The sequence below is a fragment of the Danio rerio genome, chromosome 5 (assembly GCF_049306965.1).
Source record: "Danio rerio strain Tuebingen ecotype United States chromosome 5, GRCz12tu, whole genome shotgun sequence".
Classification (NCBI taxonomy): Eukaryota; Metazoa; Chordata; class Actinopteri; order Cypriniformes; family Danionidae; genus Danio; species Danio rerio.
This window is the reverse complement of record NC_133180.1, coordinates 14,300,426-14,316,114: the sequence shown is the minus strand read 5'-3', so window position 1 is coordinate 14,316,114 and position 15,689 is coordinate 14,300,426. Positions and strand designations below refer to the sequence as shown.

General features: G+C 34.5%; 1 protein-coding gene across 1 annotated transcript; it reads right to left on the bottom strand.

The window, feature by feature from the left end:
• Positions 1 to 3,000: 3,000 nt before the first annotated feature.
• LOC101885516 (uncharacterized) lies at positions 3,001 to 14,314 on the bottom strand. Its single transcript, XM_073951989.1, has 6 exons — positions 14,255 to 14,314; positions 10,154 to 10,304; positions 6,928 to 7,040; positions 6,620 to 6,830; positions 6,402 to 6,510; positions 3,001 to 4,384 (listed from the first exon to the last, which is right to left on the bottom strand). Exons 2-6 carry the CDS (start codon positions 10,284 to 10,286, stop codon positions 4,336 to 4,338), a joined length of 615 nt encoding a protein of 204 aa, XP_073808090.1. The 5' UTR covers positions 10,287 to 10,304; positions 14,255 to 14,314; the 3' UTR covers positions 3,001 to 4,335.
• Between the last annotated feature and the right edge of the window lie 1,375 nt (positions 14,315 to 15,689).

Sequence of the window (15,689 nt, the reverse complement as noted above, 5' to 3'; positions counted from 1 at the left end):
ATATATAAAGCAATTTTTAAAACTTTGTTTCAAAGAAATATGATGTATAAATGTATATAAACAAACATTATAAATGTTTTACTGTCACTTTTAATGAGTTTAAAGTAAATTAATTTCTTTGTTGTTGTTTCTATATCTTACCATCTTTAAACCATCAGTTAAATAAAAATGACCAACAAAAGACGGTTCAAAGCCTTTATTTTGTAAAATGACAAAAAACTTCATATAGAAAAAAAATACTTTTTTGCTTTGGAGCTTTCTACAATATATAACACACATGCATGACATTTATTTGATTAAACATAAAATACAACATTTAAAACCAATAGCCATAGGTTACAGTAGCTTAATATAAACTATAATAATAAAAGAAAATCTAAGAAACTTCTTGGTATTTTCTTAGTAAAATTGAGAGTAAATAATAAATACATCATTGATTTATTCACTATAATAGCAACATGAGGATTAGTAAATCAGAGTGACAATGTTAGTTTTTAGAGTTTTTTATTATAAATAATCAAATGAAACTGGCAGCAGATGCTTGTAAAATGCCTATTGAATAAATCTCTAAGTCATTTATTCAGTTGCATAGCTGTGGAAGATATTTAACACATGGAAAAGGCTGAAAGAAAATTCACACACAGCCTTGAGACCAAATAAATGTACATTTGTGACTGAATCACACAAAGAAAGCTCTTTTTATAATCACTAAATTTGTCAGCCATTCATTTTCCTTCAGTGGGATGAACCGCCAACTATTCCAGCTTATGTTTACACAGCCGATGCCCTTCCAGCTACAACCCAGTACCAGGAAACACCCATACACACTCATATTCACACACACTCATACACTACAGCAATTACTTTTTATCCAATTCACCTGTACCACAAGTCTTTGGGCAGTGAAGGAATCCAGAGCACCCGGAGAAAACCCACACCAACACAGGGAGAACATGCAAACTCCACATAGAAATGTTAACTGATCTAGCTAGGACTCAAACCAGCAAACTTCTTGCTGTGAGGCGACAGTGCTAAGCACCATTTCTCAGGTATTTGCCCATTTGTTAACCAGTACATACGATCAAAAAATAGTGGTATAGACATACATTTAATAGACATATTCATAAAAAATAGATCTTGCATGTTATTGTTGTTAATAGAAAAGTAATCAACCACTAAAAAAGAAATACATAGTCTTGCCTTTACAGCCAGACTTAATAAGAGAATAAATATACACAAATATAAAGCATTTTTAAATTCATATTTCTTTCATCACAACCCAAAATAACCCACACCTTAACTCCCACAGTAATGTTCATGGGATTCGCTCAAACGGCTGATTCATTCAGCAAAGATGTAAATTACTGTAATCATTTACTCTCATTTCATGCATTGCTTAAACTGTGTTTCATAACTGATTACGCCATTCCTGCACATTTAGGCTGCACTGCTTACTGTATTATTGCTCAGTGCTGACATGAGGTTAAAGGGACAGTTCTTTCCAAAATTTGCTCAACCTTTACTTTTCCCAAAACAGTCAGTTTATTCTGTTGAACACTAAAGAAGGTATTCTGAAGAAAGCCAAAACCTGTAACCACTGACTTTCATAGTAGGGATCACAAATACTGTGGAAGTCAATGGTTACAGGTTTTTATCTTTCTTTAAAGTATCTTCTTTAGTGTTTAAGAGAAGAAAAAAACAACAACGCAAACTTTTTTAGAAAAAAGTAAAGGGCGATCATAATTTGACAATGTGACAATTAAGGCTGCATGATATTGGAAAAATCGGACATTGTGATATTTAGTTTTTCTGCGATATGAATATAATTATTTCACCAGATGACTAAAAAGGTCAACTTGGAATAAACTCATAGGGCTTTAAGTCTAAAGTGCATGTTGCAAAAGCATTGAGGGTGTGTCTGAAAATATGGTTTGCTCCCTGGCGCATGGTCAAACAGGGTTGTGCTTATACTCCTAATGAGTTATGGGTGTGTTTTGAGCACTACGTGAATTAAACCATTCATCTCCCATTCCTTTTAAAGCCGCCTTTCCACTGCATATGACAAGCGACAGTCCGGAAGTCAATCATTTCCAATAGAGAGTAATCCGGGACTTCCCATCATCTTCTTATGCGGAAAATTCAGATCTGATTTGAGCTGCGGACACATTGAAATATTTGAACTCCTGCGACTTAACCGTATGCGACCAGACGACCGGATTTGATGTATTCCAGTGTTGTCCAAGCAGGTCCGTGCGTGAGATGTGAAATAGGATATTTTTTCATTATTTTTTGATTCAGAAAAAAAGTCTATATTAAAAAAAAAAACATTTGGATTCATAAACGAGTAATAAAAATTATAAATGTATTTGTTGTCTCCAAATTCCGTCTAAAATTTTTAGTGGTCTATGAGTTTCTAGTATTCATTCATTCATTCATTCATTCAAAGATTATTGAACACACGGAGAATAAAGGCTCTTTTTGCACTCCTTTATTTTAGACACCACTAGAATCAGCTTCTCTCCCATGGTGCTTGACAACACTAAAAACATTCTGTGTGACTGCCACAAGGGGGGTATTCTGACAGTCATATCCAAATGTCGTGTGCAGTGGAAAGGCGGCTTAAGAGTCAGTTGCATCACGCCACAGTGCATTTGCTATTTATTTGGCGGACTTTGTAAGTGGAAAAACTGAACGCTTCACTAGCAAGAAAACAGTTAAACAGACCATCTGCAGCATGAGGAGAAAGAATGAGCCTCCTCTATTTGGCCTCTAAACTGAAACGCTGTTGTACGTACTCCACTGAAGACATCCATTAGCCTACATATTTAATTTAGTTTGTTAAGCACAAAGATTTGTTTCAAAACTATTTCTAAATGCAGTTCTAATTTCCAGCAAATTAATAAACAACAATGAAGGTGGTCAAAAAACACACGTCCTATTCTTATGCCGCATATGGTGATGCAAATGTCTCCAAAACCAGACAGGTGGACAAATCTAAACTTGTTTTTTTATTAAAACATATATAAATGTGCATATAATAAATAATAATACTAATAATAATAATAACAACATTATAACAAATGCATATTTTCATGAATAAACTAAAAAAAGCCCCCCGAGATGGAGCCAGTGGTTTTTATATTTATGTAGAAAACAATCGTTTTTGTAACAATTTAATCCTTTAATTATTTTTCATTTGTAAAGATATTTGTGTATTGCTGTACATTCTATGTATATTAAGCAACGTGTACGTGTTTAAGATGCACAACTTTCAGCTGGTCATTTGCGCAATCTATTTGAGTTCCTCAAAATACAGTACCAACTCACCAACAATGTGCCTTAACACACCTCCTTTCTAGACACCCATGAGTGCACAAAGCAGCTCAAACGAATTTGCTACTTAAACAACGTGGTGCAAAACTAGAAAATTTAGGTTGCGCTGGTCTGAAAATAGCAACAAACCACGCAACAAATATGTCTTGTGCCTTATTGTAGTATTTTATATTGATCGGGATGATTTTTTAGTCCAGATTTCTTTTTGGGAGTATAACTGTATTAGTTAATTAATTAAAAAAAAGCTAAATATTTATAATTTCTTGTACACAAACTATTTAAATGCACTTGAAATCGTACTGTCGTAGGCCTTAAAAACAAAGCAAACAAGCACTATTTCACTCTAATAAGGTTAAACTTCAGTATCGCTCAATAATATGGTACTTGATCAGCTATAATTGCACTTAAATTTCCTGAGGGATGAATAAACTGAAGCTGAACTCGACAATGCAGATTGTGCGATGTGACTATTGTGAATGATCACATTGCACATTCATCAATGCCGAAACGGTATATTGTGCAGACCTAATAACAATTTCCTGTTAAATTAAAATATAAAACATGAAAGAAAATATCCTTTTTGCAGTTATATGGTTAATAAAAAGTATCTATTTACTTTGGTGAACTATTGCAACCTCATCCCAGCCTTTTGTAATAAAACAATACAGTCAGAGGTCAAAGTTCAGCATAATCAAAAGTGTCAGGAAATTGCATAAGCAGTTATGATTCAAGCACTTGAGAATACCATGTTAAAGGGATGTTTTATGAATTGATTTGATAAGTTTTCTTTAAAATAAGTACACTTTCATTGTGAAAAAACTATAATATGCAGGTTGTTTTACAGTAAGAATATAAATGATTTTTACAGAACTGCAAGTCAAATGGACTAACCCCTGCGCTCCTGCTTCAGATACCACATATATTGTCAGTGTCCAGGTTTCCTTTTTTCTCAAGGAAAAAAAATGATGTAGGCAGATTACAGCCTTCAGTTGAAGACAATGTTCAGCGACAAAAAGAGATACAGCTCTTCAATGAAAACTTCATCCTCTTGCTTTAAAAAAAAAAAAAGTTGTATATTTTAGTAAAATTGTGTAAACAATTCAACTTATTTTAAATAACTACACTGGTATTTAGAACATTAAGAACACTAATTGCAGAAAATGACCATTTGTTGACTGAAAATCCGAGTTAATTCAACAAATACTGCATATAAACTCTTCTGATGTGAATACATACATACACACATATACATACAGTTGAAACCAGAAGTGTACATACACTGTATAAAAAGGCACATAACCATTCAAAAAAGTCAGATGCTATCGTGACTAAACGTTTTCTCTTCTAGGTAAGTTAGGATTATCAAATTCGTTTCTGTTATGCTTAATAGCAGAATAATGAGAGATATATTTTCTGAGAAATTGTTATTAATTTTCTTGAAATTCAAGTTTACATACAATAAGATTATTCTGCCTCTGAAAAAGCTCAGATGATGGTGTCAAGGTTTTTTAAGTTTCTGATTGGCTCATTGACAACATTTGCGTAATCAGAGGCACAACTGTAGAATGGTATTTAAGGAAAACCTCAAACACACTGCTTCCCTGTGTGACAACATGGGAAAATCATCAAGCCAAAATCAACAAACAAAGCCAGATTACAATTTGCTAAATGACACTGGGATAAAGAATAATTTTTGGAGACATGTCCTGTGGTCTGATGGAACTAAGATTGAACTTTTTGGCCATAATGACCAGTGATACATTTGGAGGACAAAGGGAAAAGCTTACAAGCCTATAAACACCATCCCAACTGTGAAGTATGGGGGCTGCAGCATTATGTTGTGGGGCTGTTTGGCTGCTGGAGGGACTGGTCTACTTCACAGCATAGATGGCATCATGGAGAAAGAACATTATGTAGAAATACTGAAGCAACATCTCAAGACATCAGCCAGGAAATTACTTGGCCACAAATGGGTCTTCCAAACAGACCATGACCCTAAGCATACTGCCAAATTAGTTAAAATGTGCTTAAGGATAACAGAGTGAATGTTTTGGAGTGGCCATCACAAAGCCCTGACCTCAATCCTATAGAAAATTTGTGGGCAGAGCTGAAAAAGTTTGTGCGAGCAAGACAACCAACAAATCTGACTCCGTTACACTAATTCTTTCAGGTGGAATGGGCCAAAATTCCTTCAAACTATTGTGAGAAGCTTGTTGAAGGATACCCAAAACATTTGACCAAAGTTATACAGTTTAAAAGCAAAGCTAAAAAAAAAACAAGGAAATGTGTGTAAACTTTTGACTGTCTGGAAATTAATAAAAAAACTCTCTCAAAAATTCTCTCATTATTCTGGCATTTAACAAATGTAAATCATTAAGCAAATTCTAACAGACCTTAAACAGTAAACGTTTAGTATGATTTACCACCAGTAAATCATCATTTTTTTTAGCGGCAGCTCTGTGGGCGCAAATGCCTTGTTGATTCGAAAGATAGAAAGGCAACAGTAACTCAAAAAACCATTCGTTACACCGAAGTATGCAAAAGAGCCTCTCTGAACACACAACACGTCCAACCTTGAGGCGGATGGGCTACAGCAGCAGAAGACCACACCGGGTGCCACTGTGTGCAGCAACTGCATGATGCTATCCTGTCAATATGTACCAAAATCTCTAAGGAATATTTTCAGTGTCTTGTTAAATCGATGCCACAAAGGATTAAGGCAGTTCTGAAGGCAATAGGGCATCCAACCCAGTACTAGTAAGGTGTACCTAATAAAGTGGCCGGTGAGTGTATATAATACCTTTAACCTAAAGCCATTAGTTGCTAATTAATTAGTTAAAGTGATTAGTAACTAATAAAGTTATGGTAACTAATAACCTTAACTTTTCCGAATTTGATTGTTACACAATAATGCACCTTTTATAAAGCTGCTTTAAAACAACAACTATTGTAAAAAAGTGCTATACAAATAAAATTGAATTAAGTTGAAATATCTCAACATATTTACAGCAATATCCTACTCTTATGGAGGTACTCTGTATAAAAGCAAACCCTACTAATATAGTTACCCTTTTCTGTTAGAGCACTTAGATGGTTCCACTGATTTCTCACGAGAAGAGGTTGTCTGGTCCAGGATGCTGCTTGGCGGTTGGCAGTTGGTTTTTGGAAGCTCTTTGGCTAAAAAAAATCAATAGATGGATGATCATCTTACTGTACAAATTTCCCCACATCATATTCAAAAAGTTTCATAATCAGCGTTCCAGTTGCACATATTAACCAAAATTACCTTTGAGCTCACAGAGGCGTTCAATTTTAAAACCCGGCATGTCTTCTGAAATGATGGTCACTTTGCTCCTTTCATTTTTATCAACACACAAGTACTTGTCGGGTTTATTCACAGATTTCAAGCTCATAAATGGACCGTTTCTTCCCTCACCCGGTTTAAATAAAAATGACTTGTGAACCTTTCCTTTAGCAATCTCATCTGAGGTTAAAGTCTGTGCAGGAAAGAACCAGAATACTTCATTAGAAATGTTCAATCTGCATTAAACCACCTGACAAAGCATCCAATAAGAACTATAATCCAGTCTTTACCTTAAAATCGACTTCATCACCATGGGTAATAACAGGGAAAACGGAGTGATCTCTTATCTTAAAGCAAAATGCCATGCAGGTCTTATTATTTTCGTGAAATTTATACACTGTGACTGGAAAAGAAAAGACAAATAGTATTGCTAGCATTAAAAGGGTGGTCCAGAATGTAATTTTAAGGCTTGGTTGTGTTTATAAGATGCAAAGCAATGTGTGCTCATTAGGGATGTAACGGTATCAGAATTTCACGGTACGGTAATACCTCGGTATGAATGTCACGGTACGGTATTTATTGAATCATTTACAGGAAAAACAAAACTTATGGAAATACTCCAAAAAAGTGCCAGAAGTGTCAATGACATACAAATTAGCCATCTATCTGTAAGCTTTGAAACAGGAACTTCAATTTTAATAACAAAAAAATATTAAACCATGTAAAAAAACAAAGTTTCAATTTAGTATTGTTGAAAACTCATCACATTTAACATTTAATCACTCACTCACTTAGATAGAGATGGGTTTAAAGGAAAATTATCTTATGATCATAATCTGGTAAAAGCTGGTATCTCTGGGTATTTACAATGTCCCCTGCAACAGAAAAAAACCCTCTCATTTGGGACTGAGGTTTCTGGGACAGAGATATGATTTGGCCCATGTTGACAGCAGTGTGTAACGTTTTGCATTGTCTTTCCCCCACTTGAGAGGACAAGACATGAGTGAGATAGAGGTCTCTTTGCGGTACAAGTCAATGTCTGCATCAATCTGAACAGTGTGCTGTGTTTCTGCAGTCCCCATGACTGTTATTAGTCGTATTCCCCAACTTGCAGGCTTTTTCTTTTTCTCTGATGCTCGGATAAAGTTATTTTCTGTAATATATCGTGACAGAAGAATAAAGCACAAGATGTGGGATGCGACCTGTGTGAGCCTTGATTTATTATTCTGCTGCTACCATGAGTCAGGTGAGCTATCCTGTATTTTTTTTAACTCTTTGCGTTACACGACGTGTTTCACATGTATCCGGAATATGCAGGTGTAAGTAATATGAATCATCCACATATCTTTTGTGACTTCTATTATCTGAGATGGGAAACGCATGAAAAAGCTGCCTGAAGACAATCAGTGCAGTCACACATAAGAGACACAAACGTGCTGGTGGAGTGTGTGTGTGTGTGTTTACAGCAGTTTGACTGATAAATATGAGTTTGTAGCTAAATCGTTTGCCCGCAAAGCAGCATTTCCCATTGTTTACATCGTTGCTACAGCATATCGTTAACGTACACCATTAACTGTACATGTCATGATCAATTTTAACAAATAAAAACAGTTACAGGTTGTAGTTCACAGCTTCTGCTTTGAGGAGATTTTAGCTGAATCCAGCACTGAACTGGAAGAGATTCTGGAGCTGTTTTGTCAAATCATGCTTGCTGTGTATTTTATAATTCTCTGGAAGATAATTAATATTGAAATTTAAGCACTTCTGTCTTTGTGTAGTGTTCTTTGGAAGCCCAAATACAGAAACAGACAAAGCTCTGTGGAAACAGCAATGTTTAGATGCATTTTTAGCTCCGTCTGTTCCATAACATTACAGCGCCTCTGACCACGGCTCTTATCTGCGCAGTTTGGGTGCGCAGTAAAGAACCTTTTTGATCTCACAGGGAGCGGAAGTATTTTTTGTAGTTCCCAAAATTCGCTCATTGTAGGCTTTGCTAAGCTAACTCTGTAAAAAAACAAGGTCTCCCTTTGCATTGAACTTAGAACTTTTTACATTCAGAGATGTTGTTTATGTTCATACAGCTTCATAACACATCAACTAAAGTTTCAAATATACGATCATAATGGACCACCCCTTTAACATAGGGCACAATGGAAACATTACACATTATAATAGCATTCACTAATAACATAAGCAAATATAAAGCTTTAGTTTGCCATAAGAACAAAACTATAAACTAAAATTAGTTTTTTATAGGGTTATCATGACACTCAGAATTCTGCAGATTTTTTACAGATTTTCCCCAGAATTCTGCAGATTTCTGCAGATTTTTAGCCCATGATTAATTCAGTTTATTTGCTTAAGTAAATGTGTAATTCTGAATTTATTCAGTTTTTATTCAGTAATGTATTACTTTTTATTTAATATATTAAGGTCTAAGTTATGATACTCCGCTGGATACTCCCAAAATAATTCAGCAGAAATCCGCAGATTTTTACCAAAATTCTCCGCAGAAAAAGCAAAAAACCTCCGCAGATTCCGTCTGGCCCATATGCGGTACAGGTGAATTGGGTAGGCAAAATTGTCCAAAGTATATGAGTGTAAATGAGTGTGTGTGGATGTTTCCTAGAAATGGGTTTTAGACAGTGCCCTCTAGTTGATTTGTCATCTGAATTATGCAACGAATCAAACAATAACTAATAGATTTCAGATTTGCAAAAATGCAGACAGCGCCCTCTTGTAGATTTGTCATCTGAAACGTGCAACGAAACATACAAAAACTAATGTGTTTCAGATTGATTCAAATGTAGACAGCGCCCTCTAGTGGACATATTTTACATTTTGTAAAAAAAATGTAGGCAGAGCAACGTTTTTCCAATGAGACTGGGCTGGAAATATGTTAGACGCCATCCTGTCAGGATATAAACATACTGACGCTTGTCATAAAGGAGAAAATGCGAGCTTATTTGCAGTGAGACATGGCGGAGAAGCCCAGTACTGGATATAGGCAAAGATATATTTAAAGGTCCCGTGAAGTGCTTTGAAATATTCACTTATATTTGAAATATACACTTTTATTCGATGTAATCTCAACACGAAGAGAGGTTGGGACATTGTAGCTCCTCCCCTTTTAAAAAAAACAGCCAATAGCCTTTTGTTTTATCACCGTTCTGCCAGTGAGAAGGGTTGAGTTCAAGCGCATCAAATGAAAAACAAATGAGAAGCGTCTTGAAGGGGGCAGGGGCATGTCAGATATTAGAGAGCATTTGATTGGTCAAGACTTGATTTGAAATGATGTGACACGAATAAAACTGTTCATCCATTAAGGCAGAAGTGACAAACTACAAGCTTTATATGTGTTCTATCTTCTAAATGCGAATTTTGTCATTGTTTTGGAGCACACTAGATTATAGATATGCTAAAAAGGAACAATACTAATACTACAATCTAAAATACTTTATTTTAATTTCATGGGACATTAAAAAAATTGATTGAGAATGAAGCTTATGTTCAGACCTTTACTGGAACTCTCAGGTTTCTGTTGTTCCGTGGCGACCAGCTGATAGGACGTTGGTGACTTGCTCTCACAGCACACATACATTCCTGTGCTGGTCGACAGTAGTGCTAAATAAGTGTCGACACACTTCATTTTGCTTCTTTTTGATCACTGTTAAACAAACATATGCAAAGACAGGCAGGTTATAAAGACCAAGAAAGCTGAGGACAAAACAGTGAGAACATAACAAAAAAAGACAAAGCATCAAAATCAAGTGGAAAAGTATGAAAACAGGGTACATACAGGATTCATGGTGGTCAATTTAATACCTTTTAATGATCCTATGAAGTTTAAATACAGTTTTTTAGATGTTAGTATCAGTATTGTTCATTTTTAGTTAATCTATAAGCTAGTGCACTCCAAAACAGTGACAGAATAAGCATTTGGAAGATATAAAACTGATATAAACATGTAAAGCAAACATGCTAGTGTGAGCCCACTGTGGGTAAGTGTGGGTTTACTGTGGGACAGCGTGGGCAGGACAATCCCACAGAAAAACACACCTGAGCCCATGCAGGCCCCAAAAATATTTTCTCCTCTGATTAGTGCGGGATAGCCCACAATCAGCCCACACTATATATATATATATATATATATATATATATATATATATATATATATATATATATATATATATATATATATATATATATATATATATATACATATATATATTAGGGGTGTCACGATTTCGATTATCGAATCAAAAAATAGAATCGTCGATGCTGCCACGCCCCCATGTCACGTCAGCTTGGCTTGCCAAGCGGGAAAAAAACAGGCTTGTTGAAGTGCTTGTTAAACTGCAGAAGCTGGAGACCCGTCGAAAGAACTTAAACCCCCTCCTCTTTCAATGAAGTCGCCGGTGTGTAAGCATTTTGGATTTCCAGTGAGTTATGTTGACAACGTTCGTGTTGTCGACAAAAAAACACAGTTTTGCAAGCTCTGCTATGTACGTATTACGTACGGTTCGTCCGATAGACAACACCGGCATCGCGATCCTCCGCCCATCCCCGTTGCAAATCCGCTCGTGAAAAGTACACACTCGGGCCCTGTTTACTCTGTCTTTGTTTTTAAATGGCATTTTAGAACGACAACGATTTGACATCCACAGTGGCGAGTAGCATTTCTGAGCAGCCCTCCTTCCTCTCTACCTCTGAAATGCACATCACGTGACCACACAGACGCATACACAGCCATGCACTTAAGACAGCAGGTCCAGGCAGTCAGAGGACTGCTTCAATCTTTCACTCACTTGTACTTAGTCATTTTAGCGCACACCTCAGATACTGTTGGCTGGTTCCTGTTGGTTGTGCGTCTTTTTTACCGACGCCATTATAACGACACAGATCACTGCCTATTCACGAGTCCCGCAGAAAAAGTGATTGACAGGTGGTAATTATGCGTGTATCTTGCCTTTATTCATTTACTGTATGATTTGTTTATGGGTAAAACAAAGACCATGCAGGTCAGGTAGTTTAAACGGTAGACTACAAATAATTAATTGGTCATTAATTAATTAATTATTCATAATCGAAAATCGAATCGAATCGTGCCTTTAGAATCGAAAATGTAATCGAATCGAGGATTGTGACACCCTTAATATATATATATATATATATATGTGATATATGAGCAATATCACATGAGTAGCAGTGTGATATGGCACGTGCGTTGGCACGAGGCCGATATACCGATATACAGCCATATCGCACTGCTACGAGTGTGATATTGCGTTTATACAACAGTTTGACGGCATTATTGTGTATATAAAAACAAAATCAAACACAGAGTTTCAAAAACCCTTTTGTATGAAGAACTACTTTCTTCCACTTTGGATTCAAATCATAAGCTGACAGTTAAACAGCTGAGCAAGCATCTTTTAAACTTTAGATCTGTAGTGTCTGCTTTTTGCTGGCTGTATGTGGGCGGAGTAATACACAAAGGGTAAAGAGGCTGTACGTGTGCTGATATTACTTAAATATATCACAGCTATCAGCCAATCAGATTCGAGAACCAGACAGAACTGTTGTATAAACGTATATACATATATCTATGATCGTGAGTTTTACCGGTGGTCAGTTGTTTAAATTAAAATGATAATTTTAAATGATAATTCTTAAAAATCCAGAACCACTTGAGTGAGTAAATAATTAGAAAAAAAAAATCAGTTTTGGGTGAATTATCCAAGTACCTGCAATGATACTACAAAAAAAGCCTATAAAATGTTTATAAGGCATCCACATGCAAACTATTCAAGCAATTTATGCCAGTCTCTTCCCTTGGGCAGTAAATGTATTTACAGGCTCGGTCAGAATATGCAGTAATGCTCAATTACAGAAACAGTGTATGCCACAGGGTGTCATTATTCTCCTCAACCATCAAAGGCACGCTTAAGTGTAACTGTGGTAACAAATTCCCATCAGGAGATCTTGAATCACATCAAAGGCTCAGTGAGTAAGCCCCTAGCAATGTGTTAAATATTACTGTAGTAATATTTGCACTACACTTTACTAATATTGACATTAAAAGTGGAAAGTAGGGCGTGGAAAGAATCTTTGTTTAATAGTTTTTCAGTAGATCAGTTCTTAATATAGCATTTTCTTTGATTAAAGTGCTTTAAAATCAAATCAGCTCTGAAATATTTATGTTCACCTCATATTTCCCTCACAAATATTTACTAGAATAAATATTCGTTTTCTTTTCTGCTTTTCTGTCCTTTATTAATCAGGGGTCACCACAACGGAATGAATTGTGGAAATCGTGGCGTCGAAAAAAATCTTTGTTTACACTTTTGCTCATATTATAATAAAAAAATGGATGAAAGATGTTTTTTCTTTCCTTTTTAGTGATCAGTTCTTAAGAAAAAATAATATTTTCTGTGAGTAAATGACTTAACAATTTGCACTCAAATCAGCTCTGAATAGTTTTAAATCCACCACATATTTCACTTGCAAAGATTTACTAGAATAAATATATTTATAATAAATTTTATTTATAATAATTTTATTTATTTATTATTAAAATGAATTTTTACCATCACACTATGTGAAGGTCTCTGCAACCTAAGTCATGGTCTCACGTAGACATTTATTTAATTGTTACTTTGGTGAAGCAACAAATATGCTATATCATAAAATCTGTCAATGTTTAATGAAGTTAACATCTGCCAAACAACATGGTTCACATTCCGGTATACCTTAAAATGTGTATCCTAAAAATATGCACACACTATTTATTTATATACACATATACAGCTGAAATCAGAATTGTTAGCCCCCCTTTGAATTTTTTTTCTTTTTTAAATATTTCCCAAATTATGTTTATCAGAGCAAGGAAGTTTTCACAGTATGTCTGATAATATTTTTTCTTTTTAAGAAAGTCTTATTTGTTTTATTTCAACTAGAATAAAATTAGGTTTTAATTTTTTAAACACCATTTTAAAGTCAATATTATTAGCCCCTTTAAGCTATATATTTTTTAAAAGTCAACAGAACAAACCACTGTTAAACAATAACTTGCCTAATTATTACCCTAACCTGCCTATGTAACCTAATTAACCTAGTTAATTTTTAAATATAACCAAGTTAGCTGTATAGAAGTTTCTTGAAAAATATTTAGTAAAATATTATGTACTGTCATCATGGCAAAGATAGAATAAATCCGTTATTAGAAATGAGATATTAAAAATATTATGTTTAGAAATTAGAAAAAAATCTTCTTCCCGTTAAACTGAAAATGAAAAAGATAAAATAACAGAGGAGCTAATAATTCTAATAATAATTTTAATAATGATTCAACTGTGTGTGTGTGTATATATATATATATATATATATATATATATATATATATATATATATATATATATATATATATATATATATATATAGAAAGAGAGAGAGAGAGAGAGAGAGAGAGAGAGAGAGAGAGAGAGAGATTTTAGTATGCGCTAAACTCTAAGTGGTACCGTCATTTAAATATAAGCCAGTTTAAGACAATGTCAATTCTGCAGCACACCTTCATATTGAATTGCAAGGTGTAATATAAATGCACGCATATCTTACCTTTGACGGTCTTCGGAACTTAATCTTCCACTTTCTCTAGCCTGCACCGACTGAATGTCTGCAGAAACAGGCGCCGACAGTATTTATATATCAGAGCCTCGTGTTTCAAACGTTTGATGGTAACGCCTCTTACCGAAATAAAGCTGCTGTGATCTGACCCGTGATGAGAGCTTTCTCGCTTTGTGGGAAAAAGTTAAATACACCACCTGGAATACGACAGTGGTATAGCGGGCCGGAAGGTCCAAAAGTTACTCTGACGTTTTCCACTGGCCGGCGGTCTGTGGCTTTGTTGATTTGCTATACACTCACCGGCCACTTTATTAGTTTATTATTTTTTTTTTATTGACTTCAATAACAAACATACAAAATTCAGTTTACACAAAAGAACACAATGATAATATCAAATCAGGATAAATAATATAAACATTACAAATTAAATAAAAAGAGAAACAAAAGAGAGAAAAAAAGAAAGAAAAATAAATAAATAAATAAGATTAAACATATACATAACACAAATACAGCAAGAGGAAAGGAGGACTTATGTATCCGTGCTGTTTCCAAAATATTTATCATAAAAAACTAAAAATCTATCACTTTTCTTATTATTAACTGATCTAAGAGATTTAATAAAAACATCAATTTCTAATAAAAAATGTGAAAAAGAAGGCTGCGAACTGGAGAATTTTTGTTTATGAATAAAATATTTTCCATACAAAATAAAAAAGTCAATAATGTAATTCTCTGATACATCAGCCCCACCTCCATAATAACAAACGACATCCTGAAGATGAAAGGGTCTGGAAGAACCAATGCGGTTATGGAGATATAAGTTTTACAAAAGGTTTTTGTGCTTTCACATTGAAAAAATATGTGAATCAGCTTTTTGTCTTCACTCTTACAAAATGTTCATGAACTGTCAATCTCCAAATACTTTGCCAAAGTACCATTTACTGGGTCTATTTTATGAAGAATTTTGAAATGAACCTCTTTTGTTTTATTGGAAATGCAGTACTTATGAGGTAATAGCCAGGCTTTTTCCAGTCTGTTGTGTCAAGGAAGGATGCCCAGTAAAATTTGCCTTTAGGAACATTATATTTTTTATTTTGAAAAATTTGTCGAATATATTTATTATTACATTTGTTGTCAAATAGACTAATTCCATTTAAAATCAGCTCTGGGTCTTTAATAACATTTTCATTAAACATTAAAGGAAATTTTATAAGTTGAATTAGGCCTAAAGGAATTGCTTTTTGCACAGCATTAAATTCTTTAAAAGGTAATGGAAAATTATTATTAGACATAAATTGTTTTTATGTCTCCTCAAAAATTACAAAAATTTGCCGGACTTATCAAAAATTGAGAGAAGCCCAATTTATTTGGTTGATAGGTACATTTTAAAATAAAAGGAAGACCTCCAATTTTTGTGAAAATAGAG